Source organism: Schistocerca americana, chromosome X (genome assembly GCF_021461395.2).
Source record: "Schistocerca americana isolate TAMUIC-IGC-003095 chromosome X, iqSchAmer2.1, whole genome shotgun sequence".
Lineage (NCBI taxonomy): Eukaryota > Metazoa > Arthropoda > Insecta > Orthoptera > Acrididae > Schistocerca > Schistocerca americana.
Window position 1 is genome coordinate 371,667,283 of NC_060130.1, and position 27,550 is coordinate 371,694,832.

The 27,550-nt window shown below is 40.9% G+C and overlaps 1 protein-coding gene across 1 annotated transcript; it reads right to left on the minus strand.

Moving 5' to 3' along the window:
• LOC124555081 (hepatoma-derived growth factor-related protein 2-like) lies at positions 1 to 27,198 on the minus strand. The gene is made up of 3 exons (XM_047128874.1): positions 27,041 to 27,198; positions 16,561 to 17,509; positions 1 to 1,708 (listed from the first exon to the last, which is right to left on the minus strand). Exons 2-3 carry the CDS (start codon positions 17,503 to 17,505, stop codon positions 1,214 to 1,216), a joined length of 1,440 nt encoding a protein of 479 aa, XP_046984830.1. The 5' UTR covers positions 17,506 to 17,509; positions 27,041 to 27,198; the 3' UTR covers positions 1 to 1,213.
• Between the last annotated feature and the right edge of the window lie 352 nt (positions 27,199 to 27,550).

Below are 27,550 nucleotides of genomic sequence, written 5' to 3' on the forward strand. Positions count from 1 at the left end.
CTTTTTTATTAAAAAAAATATTTATTGGCTTCATGTACAACTTTAGCAGCAATATACAGGTACTTTCGTAATAAACATACAATCAATATTGTTACCTGTTGTTTTGTGGAATGGTACATCTAGCTTTGCTTAACAACTCAATACAAATGCCGCCACATAATGTTAATTTAGGGACTTTTGTCTCTTTAACAAGCACCTGTACATCAACACAAAAACAAACACATTTTATCTCTATTGACATCTAGTTTTTACATGAATATATTTGCCTTTGAGCATATGACAAACACATATTTGTATAATCTTCTCAGACATTCTTTGAAACAGAAATATAAAGTACTGAAAAGTGACAACATTACAGTTTCTTTTCTCTCTCTTAAATTTGAAGCTATTCAAAGCATGCTTGAATAAAATTAAGATACACACAGTTTAAACATCTGTAATGTTAACTGAAACATGTAGGAAACTAAAAACAGAAAGCACTGACAACTAGACATCTAAAATCATATAAAATGTTTCATCCTCACAAACTACATGCACAAATAAAATTGAGACATCTTAAGGAAACAATTTTTTTTAAATAAAACTGAGACATTACAAATAACTGAAAAACATTGAAAATCGGGAAAATAAAATCACATGAAGTACTTTATCTTCACAAGCCAGTTATGATTGGACAACTAAAATCATAAAATGTTTGATCCTCACAAAGCACATGTGTGAACAAAAGTAAAGAACATGTTGCCGAGACATTTTTAAAAATGTAACTGCAACATTAAAAAAATTGCTGAAAAGAATAAAAAAGTATAACTTAAATTCACATGAAATAGATTATAGTCACACACTATGGAAAACTGGACAGCTAAAAATCACATGAAATGTTCAATTCTCTGAAAACTATGTGCAGGAATACAATTAAGAAACATGCTGCTGAAACAGGTTAAATATAACTGAGATTAGGAATAACTGAGAAGCATAAAAAATTGGGACAACTTAAAATAAATGAAATATTTGACCTCCAGAAGACTAACTACAGAAAATGATTATGATTCTTACAATGATAAAGAAGTCATTAAAAATGGTACGAAACATAACATTTCAGTGTCACCACAAGACACTGACTCATTCTTTTGGCAGATGACTTTGTAACTGTCTTACAATCTGCATTGTTTGTCAACATTTTCTGACATCCATCATACTGAGATAAACACACAAATTATTTGTCCTCAGCATCATCATCTGTATCCTCAGATTTTTCACGATCAAGCTTATCATCTGGAGGTTCTTCCTCTGTACTCTCGTCATTATGTTCATCTCCAAGTGGAGAATCATTATCTGATAAATCACCATTTGAAGGCTCATTTTTCTGATGCTTAGCAGATCTGTTTTTTGTACCAGTGCCATTACTTGCATTAGCTCCAGCAGCTTTTCTGATAAGGCCCAGAGCCATATTGAATGCATAATTTTTCTTATGAGGTGAGCCATATTGACTTTTGTAAAGTTCATATGGAAAAATATGTTCAGCAGAGCAGACACCTCTTTGATCACTAGCATAGAATGTTACATGATACTTTTTCTTCTTTCCAGTTTCATTGGCAAGAGCAGTCACTACAGCTGGCCACGGTGGGTAACCTCTCACCTTCGCAAACACTTGATCACCTCTTTCAAAACTCGTAAAATCATGTTGCTCTCTTGTACGTCGTTTCCGTCCCTAGTGAGAAAGAGAGAGAACAATAATTTAACATGTATCCAATTGAGACATAATTTAAATGACAATGGTAAAGCTATTTTACAAAAATTAAACATTCAGTGTAGCCAACTTCCATCTAATTCAGGGCTCTATTTTAAATCTTTCAATGTCAACAAAAATTTAGTTACAATCCACAAGAGAGGCTAAAGACAAAACAAAATGTTGGAAGCACGAGGAATCATGACAAATCTTGCACTGCAGAACTTAAAAAAATTTTCCCTAGCACTGATAATAAACCAGCAAATCTCATGCACACACAGCGAACATTTTCTGTCACTGCACACACAGCAAACATTTTCTGTCACCAATATATTTCCCCAGAAAACTAAACTATATATCAACAGAACTCAACACACAACTATCACTTTACTGATTTTTAAAACAGGTTTTAAATTAGTGTGAATTTATAAATAGAAAGAAAAATTTGCCAGTGATACAAGAATCAAAGCTAAAGCTCACTTCCCACAAGTTAAAGTTATAGCCTATTAGAAATAGGGTCTTAGTTGTCTCTTGACACAGATTCTGCAACAGATTTATCAAAATCTCAAACATTATGAAACTACAAACTACATTACGTATTCCAACAAGATGTATTTCTGTTACAATGACAACTGCTTCAATTGCTAATTCACTTACTTCACTGCCCCCCTCCTGTCACCTAAAAAGTAACAATAGTACTAATAATAAATTACATTCATATCTGATTGGCCTCCTCCATAAAATGATGGCATGTCTTCACTAAATCACAAATTGTGTCCCGTTACTACACTGCTCAGCAAAACTTAAGGACAAGATAGATAAAGTACCAAAATGTATTAACAACTCTGTGGAAATGAAAAAGTGTGGGAGCACGTTGTCACAGACCTCCCAGTTATGCACAGAAAGCTAGGTGTCACATGGCATGAGGTCAGTGTGACTATTTCACCAAATGGGGCTGGCCCCACAACCTAGGAATGGGAGAAGACAGTGTGTGTCAATCAGTGAGCAGTTATGTTGCATTGTGGTGGTGTCCTTCTTTACAACATGGCCCAAAGACATCTGGATGACTTCACACAGGGAAGAGTTGTCGGAAAACTAGAATGAGGATTAAGTCTGACAAGTGTAGCCCACAGAGTATGGCACTACTCGCATCACTGTTTCACATGCACAGGTAGCACTCAGAACCAGTCCAGAAAGGAAACCACACCAAACAGCAGGTTCGACTGCAACAGCATTCAATAGGACTGTAAGATATGCAATATCTCACTCCACATTGGCATGGTGACTGCATGGGAGTAGGCTCTTTGCCCAATGACCAGCAGTACATTGGTGCACCGTTTTCAATGGTGCCAAGAACATAGGGATTGAACTGAGGAGGAGTGGGGTCATGGGGCCTCCTCAGATGAGAGCAGATTCAGGCTGAGTATGACTCTGGACACACCCGTGTACAGCGAGAGGCGAGAATACGTAATGCACCCAGGAACATTGTTGAATATGGTCACTGGCATAATGACCTCCATATCTTTGAAAACGTATAGTCACTGATCAACATTATTTAGACACTGTACTCCCTCCCCATGTGCAGCTTTTCAGGGGTGCATTCCACCCCAACTTCTGTTTTATGGATGAAAAAGCAAGACTGTTCAAACAGCACAGGTGGAGGACCTCTTGGAAAGAGGTGATATATTGCAAATAGACTGGCCTGCCCATTCCCCGAGACGTATTGCAGAACATGCACAAATGACCATCCAGCATTTGTCAGCCATGCTTGAGAAGGAATGGAACACCTGACCACAAGAACTCCTTACCAACCTGGTGGCAAACATTGGTGCACACGGCGATCATGCACCCTATTACGCACTGTATCCCACCTGTTCAACTATCCATGAACAATCACAAATTGCAGTGATTTCAGTGTAATTGCTGTCTTTGAATAAGAGTGTCATTTCTGTCCATCTCATTACATACTTCTTTCAGTTACCATCTGTACTTTACTGCAGCATTTCTTTCTACATGTGGTCCAAGTTTCATTAAGCTATGTTACTTGACAGTGACATCATGCAAAAGTTACTTTTGTCCTCAAGTTTTGCACATCAGTGTATTATCTTTTGTATCACTTACTTATTATGAATTTCAGTTTATTTGTAAGTTTAACACCTCCTTGGTAGCCATAAACATGCTACTGTCTTTATGTTATTTGTTACAACAGTCACAGCCACCTGTTAAACATGAAGTTATCGAACCCTGTTAAACATGAAGTTATCGAACCCATCACTTATTCATTTATTCCAATATGAGAAACATGTTTACTTTATCCACAGATCACAATAATCTCATCTTTTCCCCCTTTCCCAGCAAGAACTTGACAACAGGAGCACTTCTGTGAAGTATGGAAGGTAGGAGATGAGGTACTGGTGGAGTTAAAGCTGTGAGGACAGGTTGTGAGTCGTGCTTGGGTAGCTCAGATGGTAGAGCACTTGCCCGCAAAAGGCAAAGGTCCCAAGTTCGAGTTTCGGTCCGGCACACAGCTTTAATCTGCCAGGAAGTTTCTTAACATTAAAATATTTTATTAATGTTGCCCTTATTAGTAAAGCCTTAACCTGATTCTCTCAGAATATACCAGTATCACAGTAGCTCATCCAGTACAACAGTTTAATCAGCGATGATCTAGAAAAATAACTGTTTTCTCAGGGAGTTTCAGGGTATATATATCTTATTATGTGGATCTTAAATGTTACACTATTTGGCAGTAATTTCACTCAGTATTTCAATGAGTCATTATTCTGCTGACAACATGTGATTTATTTCATATACTACTATAAGTTGTGCATCAGCACAACTTCCTGTTAATAGTGTCTTTATTCTTGCTACATTGCCCAAGAACTGAACAACCAAACAGGAAATAATGATTTATCTTCCTAACTGATAAAAATTGCAATAACCATCCCCCAACATTCAGAGTTACTTAGTCATACTGACAAATCTACAGTTGCATGCAAAATTCTGTTCAGATGTAGAAAGATGACTAATTTTGCTGGCAATCTCTTTATTAGAAAACAATTTTGCTACATCTGGCACTGAATCTGTTACTAATTTGTTGACCCAACAGAGAAAACTACTTTACCAGTACCCCACCCAAGAATGTAATAGGTTCCACAGTATGAAGTATTTTTCCTCTTATTTTCTCTATGCAGTGTGTCAGCCTCAATTAAATCTGAGAAAGTAACCATAAAACTTATTAATAATTAACACTGGCCCCAAAACTAAACTTTTAACAACAATATGTTGCCTTAACTCTCCTTGTTCATTTCTTACGAATATTTCTTTCTTTTTATGGGTCTTCATGCTGTATCATCACAAGGTTAGCTTGTTAATTATCCGATTTGGCAATTTTAGTGATAGAGTGGCCACATGCTCTTCCTGTTGCCACCCCTTCACCCTCCCCCAGACATAATTTGTGTACTTATCTGTCTGCATCTAGTGTTATCCCATGTGAATGTGGCACGATGTGAATACAAGTCCAGTAGTCACCTAGTCGGATGTGGGAAATTGCACGAGAACCACATCCAGCCTGGCAAGCCTATCAGCCCTCATTTTTAATTCACTAGGTAGAATCAGTCTGGAGTCAGTGGCGCCTCCATGAATCCTAGAAGTGTCCTGCTAATGGGTCATTCCATGTCAGTTCAACCAATTTGAGAAAATGTTCCAGCTGATAGTCTCAGACTTGGCTGAAATTTAGTACACCAATGCTACCAAGTGTGGAACACTCATGTACAAAATTTTAAGTTCCCCTGCCAATTAGTTCCAGAATTATGGCTTGTGGAAGAAGGTGGCGTTACCCAGAAATTGCAACCCGCATCTGGCAATCTATCTTCAGACCCAACTTCAGGTCTTAATAACTTTGGAACTACTACTCACAGTGAAATTTTTACAGCCCAGTAACATCCACTTAGAGAACACACTCTATGAATAAAAACACCAACAACATATTTCTGAGGGAAAATAAAAAAATTCCAAAATGTGATTAAAAAAATGTAATACGTTAAAAGGTACATATTGTAGGTGCCCTCTATGCCAAATATAATTCACTCAAAAAGGGTATAAATTTTTTTGTGGTAAGTTTAATGTGGCCTAAACACACACAGAACTCATCATGCCCATGTCAGTCACACAAACAGAGTTACATGATGTCAGTCACACAGAGTTACATGCACACGAAAATACAAAAATTGGAAAAATTACCTGAAAAACATGGATTTTCTAAGTGTGGTAGCACAAAAGGGACAAGTAATATCCAAGCCAAATTTCAAACACTGCATAAGTAGACCATAATATAATATGTGGCAAAATTTCAACTTGTTATTGCGAGGCATTTGTGTACAATAAAAGTTGACAGATGTATTTGGTTAAGTTTCTTTTAACACAATTTAGCAAGTAATAGCGATGATGCAGACAGCTTGTTTCAGATAAAGCTGCAGAAATTGTTGGGAACCATTAGGCAACAGAAAGTTGAACAATGACAGTTTTCAGGGACAGAATGAGTCATTGTTAGGCAGGAACAACAAAGGAAACAAGCAACAATTGCAGGTTACTCATGCTTTTAAGATTCTAGTTCTTGTGGAAAGTCAGTATGGAGGCAGAAGAGTGTACTAGTGGTGCTTTTGTTCAAACAAGTTGCAGTATTGGTAGAGCACAAGCATCTGAATGTCATAAAACAACATACTGAACAAAATGTGGCATTCGCTTTGTACTGTATGATCTGGATGAATCGGACCAAGATTTGTTGCTATGGAGATCTGGGATACACCCTGTGGGCACAAGTAGTACAGTTCCAGGAAACTTAAGTGTTTGTTATCAACATATGAAAGTGTTCCTAGATAAGTATTCTTTCCTACAAAGAAGTTCTTTTGATCAATTTAGGATTCATAAGACGACAGTGAAGTGTAGCCTCAGAGAAATTTATATAAAATCAGTATTGAAAGTGAATCAGTGCATGGGACTTAACATGAAACCAGGACAAAAGTTATGGTCCAGGTGTGTTACACTGCTAAAAAATGAATAATATTCTGATAATTTACATGACAGTGACGTAGAGTATAAGCCACCTACAACCACAGCGGATGAGCAATTAAATATTTCAGTGACTGCTCTTGGTTTGTCTCCCATCAAGACACACAAAGTTGGGAAAAGAGACAGGCCCAGCTATGGTAGAAGAAAACTACAAGAAGCTCAAATGGAATTAAAACACAAAATAGCTGACACACTAATGGTGGAAGAGGAAGAACTATCTGCTCCAAAGGAACAGAAATCATGCCAGAAATGCTCTGGTTTGGACAAAATTGTGCACGATTTGAAACAAAAAGTGCCATTTCCACACGCCAGAAAAAGTAGCTATTCTTACCCTTGCACCTTCCAGCTGGTCTACTGACTACACTGAAAAGGAATTCAATGTTTCTACATGTATGATAAAGCAAGCTAGGAAAATAAAAGCAACCCAAGGAGTGCTTCCACCACCTCAGCAGGCTCAAGGTAAGCAATTGAGCTCAGAAATAAAGGTGCTAGTGTCCGAGTTTTATGAAAATAATGACTACAGCCGATTAACGCCTGGAAAAAAAAAAAAAAAAAAAAAAAAGACTATGTAATGGTGAAAATGGGAAATGTATGTGTACATATGCAAAAATGACTGTTGCTATGCAACATATCAGAACTATATGTAGAATTCAAGGAAAAGTATCCCGATACCAAAGTAGGTTTATCATCTTTTTTCAATCTTTGGCCAAAATGGGTTGTGCCTGTAAGTGCAAGGGGCACACACATCATCACTTCTCTCCAGCGGACTTCGACAATGTGCAGCTGAGCAGACTGTTCGGTTATAACTATAGGTTCATGCACATGTGTCTTCACAGTGTGTCTGACTCAGGATTCAGAAGCAGAAGCAGCAACATACAACCAGGTTACTATGTTATTGCTGTTTTTGATGACAAATGGTACTTAGGATGTGTTGCAGAGTGCTGTGAAGCAGAAGGTGATGTATTTGTGAACTTCATGGCACCAGCAGGACCAGCAAGATCATTTCATTGGCCACGTTTGGCAGACAGGTGTTGGATTCCTTTTGAACATACTGGGTGATCAGAGAGTCAGTATAAATTTGAAACCTTAATAAATCGCGGAATAATGTAGATAGAGAGGTAAAAATTGACACACTTGCTTGGAATGACATGGGGTTTTACTAGAACAAAAAAAATTGCTAGACACGTGAAAGATCTCGTGTGTGCGTTGTTTGGTGGTGATCGTGTGCTCAGCCGCCATTTTCGTCATGCTTGGCCTCCCAGGTCCCCAGACCTCAGTCTGTGCAATTATTGGCTTTGGGGTTACCTGAAGTCTCAAGTGTATTGTGATCGACCGACATCTCTAGGGATGCTGAAAGACAACATCCGACGACAATGCCTCACCATAACTCCGGACATGCTTTACAGTGCTGTTCACAACATTATTCCTCAACTACAGCTATTGTTGAGGAATGATGGCGGAAATATTGAGGATATCATCTTTGCTTTGTCTTACTTTGTTATGTGGTTATTGCTATTCTGATCAGATGAAGTGCCATCTGTCGGACATTTTGTGAACTTTTGTATTTTTTTTTCTTTTTTGTTCTAATAAAACCCCATGTCATTCCAAGCATGTATGTCAATTTGTACCTCTCTATCTACATAATTTCGTGATTTATTCAGTTTTCAAATTTATAATGACTTTTTGATCACCCGGTATTCTTATGACAGTTCCAGTTTCTACCACAGTGTCAGGAAGACAGTACAATTTGCCACTCAATGTACAGAGTACAGTAGCTGAAGTGTGGGAGAACTTCTGTTCGAAGCACAATCGACTGGTTTTTAGCATTTTAGGTGCAGTAAACATTAATGATAAGTTATGTTAATCTGTCTATATACTGTTGCTTAGTGAATAAACAGCTGTGGGAGAGGATAAGAAGAGGCAGAACAGTTTACGATATGTTTTTACAAAATTGTGTTGTGGAACAATGTCCACATCACCAAATACATCTGACAACTTCCATTGTACACAAATGTCTTGCAATAACATGCTGAAATATTGAGATATATATCATTATGGTCTACTTATGCAGTGTGTGAAATTTGGCTTGGTTACCACTTGTTCCTTTTGTGCTACCACACTTTGAAAATACACGTTTTTCACGTCATTTTTCAAATTTTTGTACTTTCGTATGCATTTAACTCAGTTTTTGTGACTGATATGGGCCTGATGAGTTCTGTGTGTGTTTAGGCCACATTAAGCTTACCACAAAAAAATTTATACCCTTTTTGAGTGAATTATATTTGGCACAGAGGGCACCTACAGTATGTACCTTTTAATGTATTACATTTTTTAATCACATTTTTGAATTTTTTTATTTTACCTCAGAAATATGTTGTTGGTGTTTTGATTTATGGAGTGCGTTCTCTAAATGGATGTTACTGGGTTGTAAAAATTTCACTGGACTGTGTGGAATAGTTCCAAAGTTATTAAGACCTGAAGTTGGGTCTGAAGATAGATTGCCAGATGCGGGGTTGCAATTTCCAGGTCACGCCACCTTGTTTCAAAAGTCATAATTCTGTTGTTGTTGTTGTGGTTGGGGTTGAAGGGACCAAACAGCAAGGTCATCAGTCCCTTGTTTCAAATGTGTTCCATTCCGATAGTGTGACATCTCAGAAAAGTCAGAACGATAAAAGGGAAAAGGCTAAAAAATATAAAAGGGTAGTCATGTTGTCAATGGTAAAAACAAAATGAGGTAAGTCAGCAAGAGAGCGAACCCAACGCTATTCTAAAGGCAGGAAACATCCCACCTCAGAAGCAGCAGAGGCAAGACCACCTGTGACTTAAAGGTGCAACTGCTAAAATGGAGAAGTGCGTATCGGAAAAGGAGACTAACGAACCCTAAAAAATGATAAAAACAGAGTAAAATGGGAAGACAAGAGGATCTCGACCAGGGAGGGGAGTCGGGAATCTCCCAACACGGCTTACAGTGGGAGACACCCCAACACTCACCGCCCTGCCCCAACACCAGAGAGAGATTAAAAACCTTAGAACTGAGAATAAAAACCACTTTCCCGGAGGAAACGGAGAACCAGGTCGACCATCCGGGAATCGTCAGCCAACATCAAAGGTAAAAGTGCAGGGAAGTCTGTACTTAGCACGCAGAGTCAAAAGAAGGGGGCAGTCAACCAAAATGTGAGCTACTGACTGGAAGGCTCCACAACCACAAAGTGGGGGTGGCTCATAGCGCAAAAGAAAACCATGGGTCAACCTGGTATGGCCGATACGGAGACGACACAGTGTGGTCGAGTCCTTTCGGGAGAGGCGAAAGGAAGAATGCCACGGGCCTGGTGTCACCTTAATTGCACGAAGTTTATTATACAGGGAAGTAGCCTCCCAAGAGTTGGCCCATGATTGTGCGAAGTGGGATTTGATGTGAAATCGTAAATCCGCTGCAGGAGGGGTTACAGAAAACGGGGGGTAAGTGACGGCTCCCCCAGCCAAACGGTCAGCGAACTCATTACCCGGGATATCCACATGGCCAGGGACCCAAAGGAAGTCAATGAAACAAGCAGCACAGTGAATATCAGTGAGATGGTCATGGATGGCAGAGACCAAGGGATGGTGCAAAACACACCGGTCAATAGCCAAAAGGCCACTCATTGAATCCGTACATAACGAAACGCGGTTGTGTTGGGACTGTTTAATAAAGGTAACGGCCTGGGGAATTGCCATCAATTTCGCAGTAAACACCCCACATGTAGGTGGCAGCAGATGATTTTCCGTTCCAACAGAGGACATGAAAGCATATCCCACATGATCAGCAGATTTAGAGCCACCAGTGTAAAAAACAACAGCAATCATGTCAAAGAGACGCAAGGCAGAGCCCAACCGGTAAACCCGTCCGAGAGCAGGAATCAGGTGGGCGACATACATGGTCTTGGAACAGGATAGAATAGGAAGGATGAGTGGGAGAGGAACGGACAGTGAGTGCATAAGACACCAGAAGCTGGGACCGCTGAACAGAAAGGGGGGATCCCAGCTTCAACCAGGAGACTATCAACAGGGCTAGTAGGGAAGGCAGGCACCGGTGGCCAAACGATTACCACGATGGTGGGCTGGATCCAGCATGTGCAGTGTGGAAGGAGCAGCCAAACCATAAACTTGAGAACCATAGTCCAAGCGAGACAGAACTAAAGCACGATAAAGACAGAGAAGGAGGGAGCGGTCCACACCCCAAGAGGAGTGGGCAAGGAAGCGAAGGACATTGAATTTACGAAAACATCCCACCTTCAGAAGTCTGATATGGGGCAGCCAAGTGAGCTTGGTGTCGAAAAGAAGACCCACGGCGACAGAAGTGGACCACCCACGATTTTAAAGAAGAGAACAGAAACCCGTGTGAGAGGGTCCATGCAGAGGCACACCGTATAGCTCCCTGGAGCTGCCGCTCTGCAGAGGCCATCGAAGAGGAACTAACCCAAATGCAGAAATCATCCACATACAGGGCAGGGGCGACAAAAGGACCAACAGAGGCCACAAGTCCATCGTTAGCAATGAGGAAAAGAAGTACACTCAAGACAGAACCCTGCGGGATGCCCGTCTCCTGGGTCCGTGGAGAACTAAAAACAGTACCAACCCGAACACTGAATGAGCGATGGAACAGGAACTGGCGGATAAAAATCGGGAGTGGGCCCCGAAGAACCCACTGATGAAGTGTAAGAAAGACGTGATGGCGCCAGGCCATGTCATAGGCCTTGCGAAGGTCAAAAAAATACTGCAACCAAATTGCAGCACTGGGAAAAAGCCTGCTGAACTGCGGATTCCAAGCGAAGTAAATGATCGATCGGAGACCGTCCCTCTCGGAAGCCACACTGGTAAGGGGACAATAGATCCCGAGATTCGAGGACCCAATTGAACAGACGGGCTCAAGTAACTTGCAAAAAACATTGGTCAAACTAAGTGGCCGATAGCTGTCAACAAATAGGGGGTTCATACCAGGCTTAAGGACAGGAACCACGATGCTATCCCTCCACTGAGAAGGGAAGTCATCCTGGAGCCAGATAGGGTTAAACAACTGGAGAATATGTTGAGATGTTGAAGCAGTTGGTTATGAATGTAGTCTGGGCCAGGGGCTGTATCATGGAGAACTGAGATGTTGAAGCAGTTGGTTATGAATGTAGTCTGGGCCAGGGGCTGTATCATGAGAAGAAGAAAGTGCGGAAAGAAATTCCCATTCAGTAAAAGGTTCGTTGTAAGATTCTGACAGACAAGGGGTAAAACATAAGGTGGAAGTTTCGGCCCGCTGTTTCCAGTGAAGGAAAGCAGCTGGATGGGAGGCTGATGCTGATGCCATTGCAAAATGGGTCGCAAGATGTTCCGCAAGAATCAACGGGTCCGTACAAAGGCCACCTGGGAGGTGAAGGCCTAGGAGGGTGGACTGCCGATGGCAACCTTGGAGAGAGCGAAGTGTAGCCCATACTTGTGACAGAGGGACAGTAGAACCGAGGGAAGAAACAAATTGTTCCCAACATATCCGTTTGCTCTGTTTGATTAAATAACGGGCTTTAGCGTGAAGGCGTTTTAAGGTAATAAGGCTGGCAATGGATGGGTGCCTCTCAAGGTGTTGCAAAGCTCGACAGCGATCACGGATGGCAATGGCCGTACTCCACCATGAGACTTGCCGGCGACGAAATGGTCCAGATGAGCGTGGTACAGCAAGGCTATCAGTGCAAACAATCGCGTCAGACACGTCACGTAGGACGTCATCAATACAACCCGACAAAGAGGGAGAAAACACGACCTGTGCAGTGTATAGAGGCCAATCAGCGCGTTGGAAAGACCAACGAGGTAACCTGTCCATCGGGGAGCGGGAAGGGAGAGAGAGAGAGAGAGAGAGAGAGAGAGAGAGAGAGAGAGAGAGAGAGAATCAATGGGAAATGGTCACTATCACAAAGGTCGTCGTGTGGCGACCAGTGTAATGAAGTGAGGAGAGAGGGAGAAGAAAGAGATAGATCAATGGCAGAAAAGGTACCATGACCAGCACTGAAATGAGTAGGGGAGCCATCATTAAGAAGGCACAAGTCGTGGTCTGCAATAAACTGGTCTATGAGAAGACCTCGTCTAGATGCAAATGCTTGCCCCACTAGGGATGATGAGCATTAAAATCCCTGAGAAGGAGGAAGGGAGGAGGAAGTTGCTGGAGAAGGGCAGTTAAGGCAGCAGGTGTAAGAGTCCTGTCAGGGGAGAGATAAAGATTGCAAACCATGACCTCAAAGTCCAGGTGGACCCTAACAGCAACCGCTTCCAATGTAGTTTGAAGAGGAATCCACGTGCTAGCAATGTCTCTACGGACCAACATACAAACGCCACCAGAAGCCCGCAATGGTCCGACCCGATTTCGACAGAAAACATGGAAACCACAGAGGGTCAGTGAGTGATCATCAGTAAAATGAGATTCCTGCAGAACCACACAAGCTGCAGAGTAGAACGAAATAAGGGATTTCAATTCCGGAAAGTGACGGTAGTATCCATTACAATTCCATTGGATAGTCACAGAACAATGATTTAAATGGGGGTTGAACAGGCTAATGCGAGTCATACCGCTGGGTCACCACCCGTCACCGACAAGGAGTGGGTGACATCCATGAACGACAGGTCAGAATCTGGTTGTGAAGCCGGGGATGGGACCTCTGGTGACACCAGAGGCTCTTTGTCCCGCGACTTATGTTTCTTCTTCTTTTCTGGTTGAGATCGAGGAAGGCTGTGTGGCATACAGCTGCAGCAAGATCGAGAACAGAAAGAGATTGGGCGACCTGGGGGCCGACAGACCGCGGTTCTCGCAGTCGTCGCGCAGCAACAGACCTTTGGCCTGGAAGGGGCATCCCGGGAGGGGCGCCCTTGACCGCAGACGCCAAAGGAGTGGGACACTTCTCCGGCTGGGGAGGGGGAGCAGCGCCCAGAGGTGTGGAAGCCGCAGGGGAGGGGGTGGGGGGAGACGGGTCCGGGACTGGGGTACGGAAGGGGTGAAGATTTAACTAAAGCATAATTGGACGTCATGGACACAGGGTGAAGACGTGTATACTTCTTACGAGCCTCTGTGTAGGTTAAACGATCAACTGCTGTATCTTCTTTTCCTTCTTATATACTGGGCAATCTGGTGAACGTGGAGAATGATTGCCATGACAATTAACAGACACAGGAGGGGGAACACAGGGACTCCCTTCATGGAGTGGACGTCTTCAGTCACCACAGAGAGGGGCCTGCGAACAGCGGGAAGATGTGTCCAAAACGCAAGCACTTAAAACACCTCATAGGAGGTGGGATGTACGGCTTCACATCACATCGATAAACCATAATCTTTACTTTCTCAGGGAGGGTATCCCCTTCAGAGGCCAGGATAAAGGCACCAGTATCAATGCGATTGTCCTTAGGACCCTTCTGAATACACCGAACAAAGTGAACACCCCGCCGTCTGAGATTGTCCCGAAGTTCCTCATCAGTTTGAAGGATGAGGGCCCTGTGAAAAATCCCACCTTGAACCATATTTGGAGACTGGTGGGGGGTAATGGACACAGGAATTGTGCCAAGATGGGTACAGGCACGAAGGGCCGCAGACTGGGCAGCTGAAGCAGTTTTGATCAGCAACAAACCCGACCACATCTTGCTCAGGGAGTCCACTTTGCCAAACTTGTCTTCAGTGTGCTCCACAAAGAATAAAGGTTTGGTATTGGCAAAAGTATCCCCATCAGTCCTGGTGCAAACCAGATAGTGGGGGAAAGGCTTTGCCCCTAGCCGACGGGCCTGACCCTCTTCCCAGGGGATAGCCACGGAAGGGCCGAAGGGGCAGGAGAAGCAGCACTAGAAGAATCAGTTCCACGCAGAGAGACGGCTGCAGAAGAACGGCCAGAGTTCTGGACCCGTATGCGTTTCATTTGCATAGCATCTGTCCTGATACCACCCACTCCGATCAGGGGCTCTCCTCACGGGCACCACCCAACCACAGCAAGGGCCGTCTGGTACAGCGGCCATTGTCGGGAGTTCCGATGCTCCAGGATGACAAGCAACCACTCCAAGGCTTGCATGAGGAGGTCACAGCTCAGGTATCAGAAGTGTGATCCCTGTGTGTTCAGGGGGCTCAACCAAAAGGGTACATAGCGACCCCACCACACGGGCTGGTTATCGTGCTGGCTATGCACCCTAGCATCAGACGACGACATGAAAGAAAAGGTGGAATGTACTAGGAGGGCACACGTCGGAGACACTAGGTAAGGTGCTCTTCCCCAAATGGCTCACACTACGGTAGAGAAATTTAGTAATGGAGGTCAAACCCCAGAGGGGGACCAGGGAGTGCCAAAAGGAGGTGATTACACAACAAAGCTAAATTGCAAAACCAACATTACCAGGAGGATAGCAGGGGGGCAACATAAGCAAGGACACCAAAAGAGGGAGAGGAGAGGGCGAGGGGGAAGGAGCAAGGAGAGGAAAGGAGGGGAAGGGGAAGGGGAAGGAAATGCAGCCCTGGAAAGAAGGAAGGCTGCAATAGCTCGAGGGCCCGTGCTTGCCACGCACGTATCCACAAAAGAGTTGTGGACCCCCCTGGGGAGGGGGGGGGGGGGTCATAATTCTGGAACTAATTGGCAGGGGAAACTAATACTTTGTACACGAGTGTTCCACATATGGTAGAATTAGTGTAAAGAATTTCAGTCAAATCTGAGACTATGAGCTGGAGCCGTGGTTGAACTGACATGGAATGACCCTAATGTGTTTGGCTATTTGGGTGGATTATTTATTTCTCTTATTAATGAAACAAAAATTTCCAAACTAATTATCAGCATTGGAAGACATTCAAAGTCAATTGTGCAGCTACAGAAAAATTTTATCAGAAGCTAAGCAAGAGGGAAAAAAAAGAAGGAATGTCACAATAGCAAAATGTAACAAGCCGGCTGCAGTAGTCATAGCCTAATAAACATTAACAAATACAGACTTCATAAAATATGCAACGAACATTCAAGACAACTAGAAATCAAACTGGTATTTTAAGCATAAAACTATGACAAGCTTTCAGAACTTTGTCTCTTAATGTGAAAGATACATGGTCACATGTCCATCATTTCCCTTTACTAATTGTTTTCCTTCAGTCATCTTTTGCCTCCCCTTCAGAGTATCTGTTACATATTGGTTGCTTTCATTTATCCTTTTCTTTTTTGTTAATTTCATTTTGCCGACCTCTTCGCGTAGACACTATTTTTTCCTCATCTTTTCTTTCCAGCTCAGTGTAGAATGTAAATATTGCCAACACTTATCTTTAATACACTGACTACCTACCTACCTACCTACCTACCTACCCACCCACCCACCCACCTACATTTCCTTCTCAGTACTCTATTAGCTGTTCCAAACCAGTGTTACTTTCATACCCCAATCTGTAGCTTTCCTCTCATCTAGTTACTACTCCATAAATTAGTAGTCATTTCCAAGATTCCAGAGAGACCTCCAAAAAACTTTTGGGCACCTCGTACAGATTCAGCATTACCCAAAATATATAATTTAAATCCTTTTTGACTGACCACATGTTAGCTCTACTGTCAGTCTTTCTGTTTTTGCTTTTGCAATCACATTCTTCACTTTTAGCATGAATTTCCCCTGCCCGATTCATCCCAGACACTTACTTCTACCACCTCCTCCTTACATTCCACATATAACTACACATTTTTAGTTTAGGATTTTACTTACACTTAACCTGCTGCTAATTTTGTGGAAGTGTTATTGCCTAGAATTTTACTTACACGTAACCTGCTGCTACCCTTTGCTGAAGAGTTATTGCCTATCCCAGGATCGTTATCTGGTAGTGCATTGTCTTCATTTTGCTCATTCTCTTTATTAACTTTCTGTTTTCTCCCCTTGGGCTGATTTTCCTGTCTCTCTTTGTTAGTTTCGCGTTTACCACCCTTTGGAGCAGTCTTCTTCTGTTGTACCTGTCCTGTACTCTTTTCGTTTTTACCCCTTGTTGTTTCTCTATCATTAACACGTGCAAAGGTCTTTGCTTTTTCAAAATGAATAGCTGGATTCTCTCCAAAAGCAGTTTTTGGTCGAAATGTGTTTTTCATTGGCTTAGACATTTTTCTTTTCTTACTTGATTTCATATTCTCTTTCTTCTTGTCTGGTGAACTGTCACCAGCTTCATCCAACACATCAGCTTCTTTATTGTTGCCTTTATCAGGAGAGTCCATGTTGTCAGGCTTCTTAGCGGCCTTTTGCTTCTGGGAATTGGTACGTACAGAGTGCTCAGAACTTTCAGAAACACCCCTACGTCTCTTATTATCTTTGCTGGAATCAGAGTTAGCTTCTTCCTCAAGAGCACGCTTCCTTGTATGCTTCTGTATTTCTTCAACATCTGCCTGAACAGCAGACATCTTTTCAGCTAAGGAATATTTTGCGAAGTGTGGTATGTCACTCTCAATTAACTCCAGGGCACGGTTAAAATACGGCTTCTTAGTGGGTTTGCCATATTTATCTTTGTAAAGATCATATGGATACATATCCTCTGGCTTACAAAGAGCATTTTCATTTGTGTAGTAAAATATTACATGGTATTTCACTTTGTTCTTGGCAACCTTTTCTTCATTAACAACATAGGCTGGCCATGGAGGGTAACCTTTAACTTTAGCAAAGACCCTATCTCCAACAGTAAATGTCCGAACGGCTTTCTCCTTTTCTTTTTCCTGACCCATTTGTCTGAAAGAAAGAAAGAAAACAAAAGGTTACCATTTAAAAGAGTAGCACATAAACTAAATGTAAAGCACACAGTTTGATATTGACTAGAAAAAAAGCTGTGTAAGCTAAGCTACAGCAACTACTCCACAGCATATGCCTAGAAAAATATTCTGCCATTATTTCTTTCCTGAACAGTGGTCACATAACAAAAGCACTGTAACTACACGACAATTACCTGATGTCAAACTTCAAGTACACACCTTAAGTATACTCAGTCAGCCCAATGTGTAGAGATGAAAAAGGAAGATTAAAAGTTAACATCCTGTCACTGATGAGGTCATTAGACACAGAGCACAAGCTCTAACTTGGGGAAGTACAAGGACTTCTGCTACCTAGTCTTAAAAGGAACCTACCCAGCATATGCCTTAGGTAATTTAAGGTAACCACAGAAAACTTGTAACAGGATGACCTGACAAGAATTTTTACAGCAGTCCTCCCAAATAGGAGTCCAATGCCTTACCACTGTTCTATCAAAATTTGGTTCCTGCCATGAGTAAAAAGATTACACTGCCTTCCAATCAAACTTCACAAAATTACCTACAAAATCTTATGGCTGTTACCCAGAAAAACACACACACACACACACACACACACACACACACACACACACACACACCACTTTACTGTCTTCCATCACTACCTTGCCACCCTTCCCCTTCACAGTTCCCGCCCCCCCCCCCCCCCCCCCAAGATCCAGATTGCTTCTCCCGTCATGCACAGTTGCTGGCAGCCTGGCCTCCGTGGCCAGAGAGAGTAGTCATGTCTGTGCGAGTTGTGCTTAGGTGAATGTTTTTGTTGTCTACTTTAGAAAAAGGCCTTTTGGTAAAAAGTTCACATGTTTAGCAGTCTTTTTGGTGTGCCTATATGTGACTCAACATATCCTCTATATGGTGAGTAGCAGTCTATCCTTTTCATAATACTCGAACACTCAAACTCTCAAAGCAAGTTGCTACTTCTTCAGGCAGAAGGGTTTCCCAAAATCTACCATTTCCCTAGACCTCTCCAGCCTTTTACTTCACTCTTCAATCCTTCTGGCTGAAAAAGGAGCAACTTGCTTCAAAAGCTTGCCTATCACAACAGGCTTTTATGTGCGTTTGTTCTGCTGCTGCTTGGTGGGTAAATTTTTGATCTTTTCATAATACTGTCATTATTCCATCTTTGATTTTACATTATTTGATATAGGGATACCTAATATATATGGAAGAAACAACGTGTCTAATGGCTTACATGCTCTGTTATCATAGTTGAAACTGAGTGCAAGAAAGAAAACTAATCTGCATTTCACAGCACAGCATTTGCTTTCTCACAGTGGGAGTCAATAGAAAATCTGCACATTGTTGTTTAAAAAATGTACAGCATATGCACATCTGAATGTTTATTTGTGTATCACTCAAAAACTTGAAGTAAATTGGTCAAGAACTTTGAGGTTTTTGGTAACAGTGTAAAACAACTTATCTTTATACAGTAGTATAGATGATATGACAAGGAGTACAATAATCAGATAAGAAGCTAAAAGCATAAATGAGAAGATTAAGCAGTATAGTAATAAATGGAGAGGCCATGTCACCAGAAGGAATATGAATAGACCATCTAAATAGTAATAAATTATTGACAAATGAGGAAAAGATCAATCTGTACACAAAGCAAGAGGTGGGGAAATCAAACCAACAAGACAAGCACCGTGGTGGGGGTGGGGGTGGGGGGGGTGGGGGGGGGGGGGAAGAGGACGTAACAGGCTAATTTCCAATAATTGAGGAAAAAAAAAAGAAAAAGTGAATTAATTTAAATTTTTTGATCACTGTGGAGTACATGAGTAATACATTATTTGGCACCGCTTGGAAGCTCAGTCAACTGTTGTTTATAGAAGTGGGCAAAACCAAGCTATATCACCTGTTGGCAGACCACTCCATGTTATCAAAGACTAGGCTGAGGCACAGCTATACACTATGTGGCAATGCTGTAGTGCCATATGGCATATCTCAACACGTTATTTTAATCAAATATAGTATGACATTTGACACAGCTGCTACCTAAAGTCTGTAACAAAGATTTGTTATCTTCACAGTTTTTTGGAGACCAACTGCAATGAGAAAAACCTCTGTGTGGTTTTGATACACAGATCACTACTTAACAGTTTAAAAATAGAAATTTTTATTTCATTTGTATTTACTCACTATTTTATATTTTTGCCACATGGCGACAACAAGCATATGGCAACATACTCCTCGGACGATTCAGAATACATACAAATACTTATATGTACAAACTGCTTTATGAAAGAGAGACCCAGGTTCCCTCCAGTGTACACAATGTTCAAATAAATCACAGGACTGCAGCTTGTTGTCATCGCCAACACAGTCTGACATATGCAAACCATGTCATTTTCCAGGCAAAACTGTACAAGAGAATTTGAAACCTTTGTTTGTAGAGCAATCCCGGGGGGGGGAGGGGGGGGGGGGCGGCATAACACACACACACACACACACACACACACACACACACACACACACACAGACAGACAGACAGACAGAGAGAGAGAGAGAGAGAGAGAGGGGGGGGGGGGGGGGGCAGGATTATTTTCTACTCATGGAGTATACTAAATGCGATCAACACATTTCACTGATGACATAAAACAAAATTATAAGTGTTCATGTGGCAGAAAATACACAGTACGCAAGCAGCAACCTAAACGAATGGGAGACTATTCAGAATGAGACATATTTGGCTAAAATATCACACTTCCCACAGAAGGGAATGCTACAGTAATCACTTTGTAGAAGAATCTGTCTATCAAATATGGGTGGTTTACACTTCGATTTCAAAGTATTTTTGGTCCAATGTTAAACGCAACAGTACAAGCACAACATGGGAAATTTTTGACTCACTGTAGGAAACCAACACTTTATTGGTATTTGGGCGGTGTTTTGGATGTTGCCATGTTAACAGTACATTTAGGAATACTCTTAAATAGTACACTGCAAGAAATAAATTTTCCGAAATAATGTTTTTTATTTTAAACTTTCGAGAAGAAATTCCCCAGTGTTTCGTCAAACATCATTAAAAGAAGTTAGCAAACCAATGTTACATGGTTTTTCCTTATAAAAACGAGTGAAACATTCTGTTTATATGAATAATAGTATTTTTACTTTTACAGATATATAACGCAAGATCGGAACGTTCGCAAAAGATCGTAAAAAGCAGGATGTGACTAAAAAGACTCTGCATGTTTTCTTGCTTATTGCAATCAAAGAATGGAAACATAAGAACAAACAAGCAATTTAACTCTAGAATTATAAATATTTGGAAATATGTAGGAACAACACAGTGGACAGAATTGTCTAAGCTGGGATGTGCACACACATTCAACAAGAGTTTAGGCTTGGTAACTGTTGCACACATACTCGTTGCACTTTAAACATATGCGCGATGTTTTAGTCCCATTTTGTTCTTTGCAGGGAACCTTAATTCAATACCGCTTTCTATTTCCAGGTTGGCCAGCACCTACGCTGAGTGCATGCAAGAGGACAATGGCGCCTCTTAGCTGTTTGCAGGGACCAGCAAGCTCATCTGCTACTCTGAGGATAAAGTCTTGAAATGGAATCATCTTAAGAGTAAGCAACTTAAAAATTGTGTGAACATTGATTACGGCAAGATAAAAAAGTTATAAAATACACATACAGGCCATTGGTGTGTCAGTTTGAACATTTTAGAGCCTAGTCATTTGGTCAGCTATATTGACTCAACCCTTTGTTTCACTATAAAACTTCAGAGTATCTGGACGATCCTTCTCACAAGGGAACCTCCCCATCGCACCCCCCTCAGATTTAGTTATAAGTTGGCACAGTGGATAGGCCTTGAAAAACTGAACACAGAGCAATCGAGAAAACAGGAAGAAGTTGTGTGGAACTATGAAAAAAATTAATAAAATATACAAACTGAGTAGTCCATGCCAACATAGGCAACATCAAGGAAAATGTGAGCTCAGGAGCGCCGTGGTCCTGTGGTTAGCGTGAGTAGCTGCGGAACGAGAGGTCCTTGGTTCAAGTCCTCCCTCGACTGAAAATTTTACTTTCTTTATTTTCGCAAAGTTATGATCTGTCCGTTCGTTCATTGACGTCTCTGTTCACTGTAATAAGTTTAGTGTCTGTGTTTTGAGACCGCACCGCAAAACAGTGCGATTAGTAGACGAAAGGACGTGCCTCTCCAATGGGAACCGAAAACATTTGATCGCAAGGTCATAGGTCGACCGATTCCTCCACAGGAAAACACGTCTGATATATTCTATATGACACTGGCGACGGCATGTGCGTCACATGACAGGAATATGTTGTCGGCCCACCTAACTTGTACACTTAGCGAATGGGTAAAAAGATTCTTCTACCTTGCCCAATTTAGGGTTTCTTGTGGATGTGATAATCACTCCCAAAAAAGTGATGAAAACATAAGAGCTTGTCACATAAACTGAAAATAAAAAATTAAACTTTTTCACTCGAGGGAAGACTTGAACCTACAACCTCTCGTTCTGTAGTTGCTCTCGCTAACCACGGGACCACGTCGCTCCTTCACTCCCACTCTCCTTGCTGTTACCTATCTTCGAATGGACTACTCAGTTTGTATATTTTACTAATTTTTTTCATAGTTCCACACAACTTCTTCCTGTTTTCTCGATCAATCTGTGTTCAGTTTTTCAAGGCCCATCCACTGTGCCAACATATAACTAAATCTGAGGGGGGTGCGATGGGGAGGTTCCCTTGTCAGTATTCTCATTGTACTGACATCCAGGACACACATACACAGAATAAGGGCATTGCGTTTCTTTTTCCCTTGGTACACTGTGAGAAGATCGTCACCCGACTTGTACAAGAGTGTTGCATACAATGCGTCAAAAACTCTCCTCTTCACACTGTGGGAGGGATGTCTTTGACTGCTCTCTGAAGGGTGTCAACTGCACCTGTTCCTTTTTCATTCCTGCCAGTTTCACGGAAGTGAAGAAGTTGTCAGTTGTGATGTTACGACCACAGTTGACGAATAGCTGCACCAACTTCATAACGACATGGTGACCCCAGACTTAGATCACAAGTTTCACAGGTGACATGGCAATGGCACCCATTCAGGAAGTAGTGCTAGTCAGCATCACACAAGAGCCAGTATTGTATCCCATATTTATCAGGTTTACTAGTCATGTACTGTACGAATGGGCACCTGCACTTTCAAGGATACAGCTGCTAGTCGACAATCTGTTCTCGCTTTGCTTTTAGCATGCAGTGCAACTGTCAGTAAATTGATTTCACATTTTTCAAGCAAGGCAGTATCTATCAATTTGATTGCGGTGTCTCCTTGATAACACAGAATCAAACATACCATGACTACCTGTTGTCACTCCGCAGGGGCCTGAAAGCCATGCTTCGTCTGACCCTGAATTCTTTGCATTTCAGGTTATTTTTGTCCTACGCTGTTGTAATACATGCCATCCTCTCATGAATAATGTCAAGGCATGCTCAGAAACTGTTTTTGAGTCTGAAAACTGGTATTATTGATATCAAATTGCATTAAACTGATATCGGTCAAAAGTGATCCAACGGACAAATTTTTCATACTTCTCCGTGGGTTATAGGGGGTGAAAGTTTGACGAGTTGAACAGCCCCACACATGATTAAAAGTCAGTAGAGTGTTTGATCCAGTGATTATTATGAAGCAGGGAGACGGGGGGGAGGAGGGGGGGGGGGGGGGTTATGGCCTTTAACAAACACTCGTAGGTAAAAAATGACATGTGGTACTCCTAGTGTTAACACATTCACACTGGTTCCAGTCAATATTTACTTGCTGTTGCCCAAGCACTAATATAAAACAAAATAAATAAATGTAAAAGTATGAAACAGGATCTTTGGTTAAATTTTACTACATGTAAAGGGAAGTGAAGTTTCTTGAGCGAATTGAATTAGAAAATGGTTCAAATGGCTCTGAGCACTATGGGAGGTCATCAGTCCCCTAGAACTTAGAACTACTTAAACCTAACTAACCTAGGGACATCACACACATCCATGCCCGGTTCCAGAGTGTAGCGCCTAGAACCACTGGCCCACCCCGGCCGGCTAATTGACAATGATCCCACTAACAGAAAAGGGGGCAGAATTCTCTCAAGTGTGTAAAAAACGGAAGTCTAGAGGTGCACAGAAGAAGAAAAATTTCTTTTGTGAAAGTGGTCTATATTGAGGCAAAATGAGATCCTCTATCCTACGTCCCCCAGAATCTTTGTTAAGATGACAGGCTGATCTGTAATGTGGCCCCAAGGTCTTTGTTAGGTCAAATAGTTATAATTTGGGTGCCAGTAGGTAACTAACGGAAATGAGTGCCAAACACAGAGGTTGTGGTGACAGATTTATGTATAGTATAGTCTAATTGTTACATTCGTGCCATATTTAATCCACTTTCCACTATAAAAACTAAAACTGCACTTTGAGTTCAGAAAACATGTATTACACAATGGAAAAATCTCAGACAAGTCTTTTGATGCACATTATGCAGACTCATCATACATGAACTACGAAAAATGACAGCGGGCTCCATAACATAACTTTTACCAAATACATCACCAATATGAAACTGAGAAGGAAATTCATGAAAGTATAAGGGAGGAGCATAGTATGTCAACATACGGAAGGAAAGATAAAGGGAAATTCAGAGGAAAACTAGAAACATGAAAGTGTGTTGCTACTAAAGAAAATTAAAAAAATATGTGAGGAGATAAGATACAAAATGTAGAGGTATTGTGAAGTAGAGATACATGTCTATGAAGACACCGTAACCCGAGATGAGACACATCAGTGTGACATTTATTTTGCTGTGCAGAGGCAGTTCAGCTTGTTGAAATTCTGAATAAACTGGCAGGTGTCAAAACACTCTGAAGACTGACTAGTTTACAAATAAATGTAGAAACAATTCTCTGCTGATACTGCACATCACTTTATAATGTGCAACAACCTACCATACAGTTCAAAGTGACTACTTAGTGACTATAATTCGACCACAATATTATTACACCTTGAGGTCACGGAGCTTCAGTAGCATATCACAACTCAAGACATAGTCAGTGTTGATAGTACATGCACAACAAGCCTGAAAGCACTGACAGTGTGAAGCGTTTTTCTGAATCACTGTACTCCGCGATAATACTGCAGCTGACTAGTACTTTGTTCTAAAAGCTCATTATTTTGCATTGCAACAGGTATTCCTTGAGTAATAAAGTCAAGGAAACTGTATTGGGTATCTGGTAGCTAAGTCGTTTCCTTCTGTGTCCAAGGCTTTCCCAGCATAACCGTTTGGAAATAGCTACGAGACCATAAATATCAGCAATATATTCAAAATAAATCATTTTATATCCACAAGTAGAAATAAATTTTATTTGCGCATTAAGTAGGAAAGAAAAACTCTGTGTAAAACATATGGAATAAACACCTGATTTGAGATAAACATTTATAAACACCATAAAAAGTATTACACTCCAAGAATTACATTCCACTTTCGTACAATACAGAGTATTTGTTTCTTGTAAACACCAAGTAAAACTTCTCCAATTCATAAGTGTGTACTGCCAGTTAGACACCAATCACTAAGCCTTTTACAAAACAATTCGTTCTATACCCATTAGAAAATATATGCTGTGCTAAGAAAACAGCTGCTCACACATTATGGAAGCTGGCGTATTAACATTCTAAATGAAGCTGTTATAAGCAATTATTTGTGAGGGCTATTGCTGTATCTACTAAGTTTTGCAGTGCACCTTGTTGCATAAAACTTAACATTTATAATTGCAGCAGCACAATGTTCCATGTCAAAAGTATAGAAAGAACTTGCAAAATGGATGAAAGACTGAATACAATACCTAATTAACTGAGACACTGGGAGTTCTCCACCACACTAAACTCAGTTTACAACAGGAGTCACCTTTCCTAATGCCATGAACCAAGTAAGTAACTCAGCTTCCACACCATAAAAAATACCACCTGCCTGTCATTAAGCCAGTCCAGTAAAAAGGAAAAAAAAAATATGTTACCAAAACATCATGTTGCCACTGCAACTCACCTCTAGTATATAAAACACTGTCCATACAAATCTACATAATCAAAAACTATCTAGTCCACAAATCTTAACACTCGTCAATTTTTTTTCCCCAACACACACACCATGCAGTTAATGAGAAAGATCACACAGCACACAGAATCGCCAAATTTTTGATATAGACAAGCTACGTCAATTGGACCAACATATCCACCTATGAAACAAACATACGTATTTTTACAGAGTGTTGTAGTTTACTATTTGCTGTGGCTCCAACTCAATAATTTACTGGTTATGATGTGACAAGCTGACCAGAATCAAATTTTCAGCTTAATTACAAGTTTATGATGAATGTATGAGCTCATGAATCATCAATGACCGAGGCAAAAGTCTTAACTTACTAGAAGAATAAATCTCATGAGCACCTTATTTTCTATATAAGACACTACCAGCAGCCACCTATTAAAAATCAACTTGTGTGTCCCACTTCCTTACATCAAATATCAAAAACAGTTAGCTACATCAACTATGGTGAACGTGTTTGGGTTGCGTATATCATAGCAGGGTTGTCATGACTCTAGAGTTTGTTTCTATATATTGAAGGTTATTCTAAACTGCAAGCAAAAAGGAGTAAACTAATACAACAATACCCGAAATCTTCCGCAAATACCCCAACAAATAACGAAAAACAATGAGTAAAACTTATCTCAATCAAAAACAATATACTATTGAAATCAACAGTATCTTACTAGTCCTTTACATTTACCACATGATGATATTTGCCCTAGAGAATGCAATAACCACTAATAAATTGCGATATCATCGGCTGTGGGATGATAATGAAATTAATAACAAAAATAATAATGCAAGATGCCGCCATTGTCCACAGTTTCAGAATCCTGCAGTAGTAACTAGGCCCGTAGCAATATTCTTTATATGAAATACACACATTATAAACAAACACAACGAATCTATTCATGAATAAAATGATGGAAATCAAAGTTAATTTGCCTTGGTGAATTGTATAGCCTTGACACAAAGTTCGCGCCTAAACTATAAACGTGCAAGAAACTTTAACAAACTTGCAAAAGTATACCGCCTACATACAAAGAATTTTTCTCTGTGCACTAAGCATCACATGGTATTATAAATATATAAATCCACAACACAGTTTACCATAAGGAGTGCAGCATACAACTAAAAAGTGAATTTCGCGGTACGGACGATAATAATGTAAACATACATAACAACTACTCATTCCAAATACTTCTGAAAAATAGCAAACAAATTAGCTGCCAACCAGCGTTCGATAGTTGTAACACCAAACAAAATTTAAACACAATACCAACACTTGACAATTTATAGGTTAAAGGGCCACTATATTCAAATGCCAGAGCATTTTTTACTTATATAAGAGTTTTAAAAAAATCCTACCTTTACAAAATATCCGCAATAAAGGCCAACACAATTGCGATCTCAAACACCCTCCAGAAAACCACTTCACATTCGACCTGCCAATGGCGCGTCTTAACACAATACACCCTATGCGAACAACATTAGCGGGTATTTTTCAACTCCTTGGCGTCTGCAATGAGTATCGATGGAAGACATAACGAGTGAAATTCTAGGGCGTATCGAACAGAATAACGGATGATTCACTTGTGACTGAACGGAATGTAACGCAACGGAGCGTAAAACATTCAACAATACATTTCAAATAGCTTCATTCAGACAGGGCGCCAGCTGAACAGAACGGAATAGGACTTGAAGATCAAAGTCTCTAGGAAAGAAAATTCTTACGTAAACGTTGCAAACATTGCAAGTTATAACTTATTTTAGCCGCGCTCACGCGTGGTGTAGTAGTGTATATTGTTTTTCTTCATCTTCTTAACCTTTATTTTATATTTGGTTTTCCATTGGATTTCTTCTAGAAGAGAAGCTATA

Excerpts from the sequence above, each read along its gene's own strand:
- LOC124555081 (XM_047128874.1), bottom strand. The coding sequence starts at position 17,505 with ATGGGTCAGGAAAAAGAAAAGGAGAAAGCCGTTCGGACATTTACTGTT. Across the intron at positions 1,709-16,560 it reads AGGGTAGCAGCAGGTTACGT|GGACGGAAACGACGTACAAG; the intron begins GTAAGTAAAATT and ends CTTTCTCACTAG.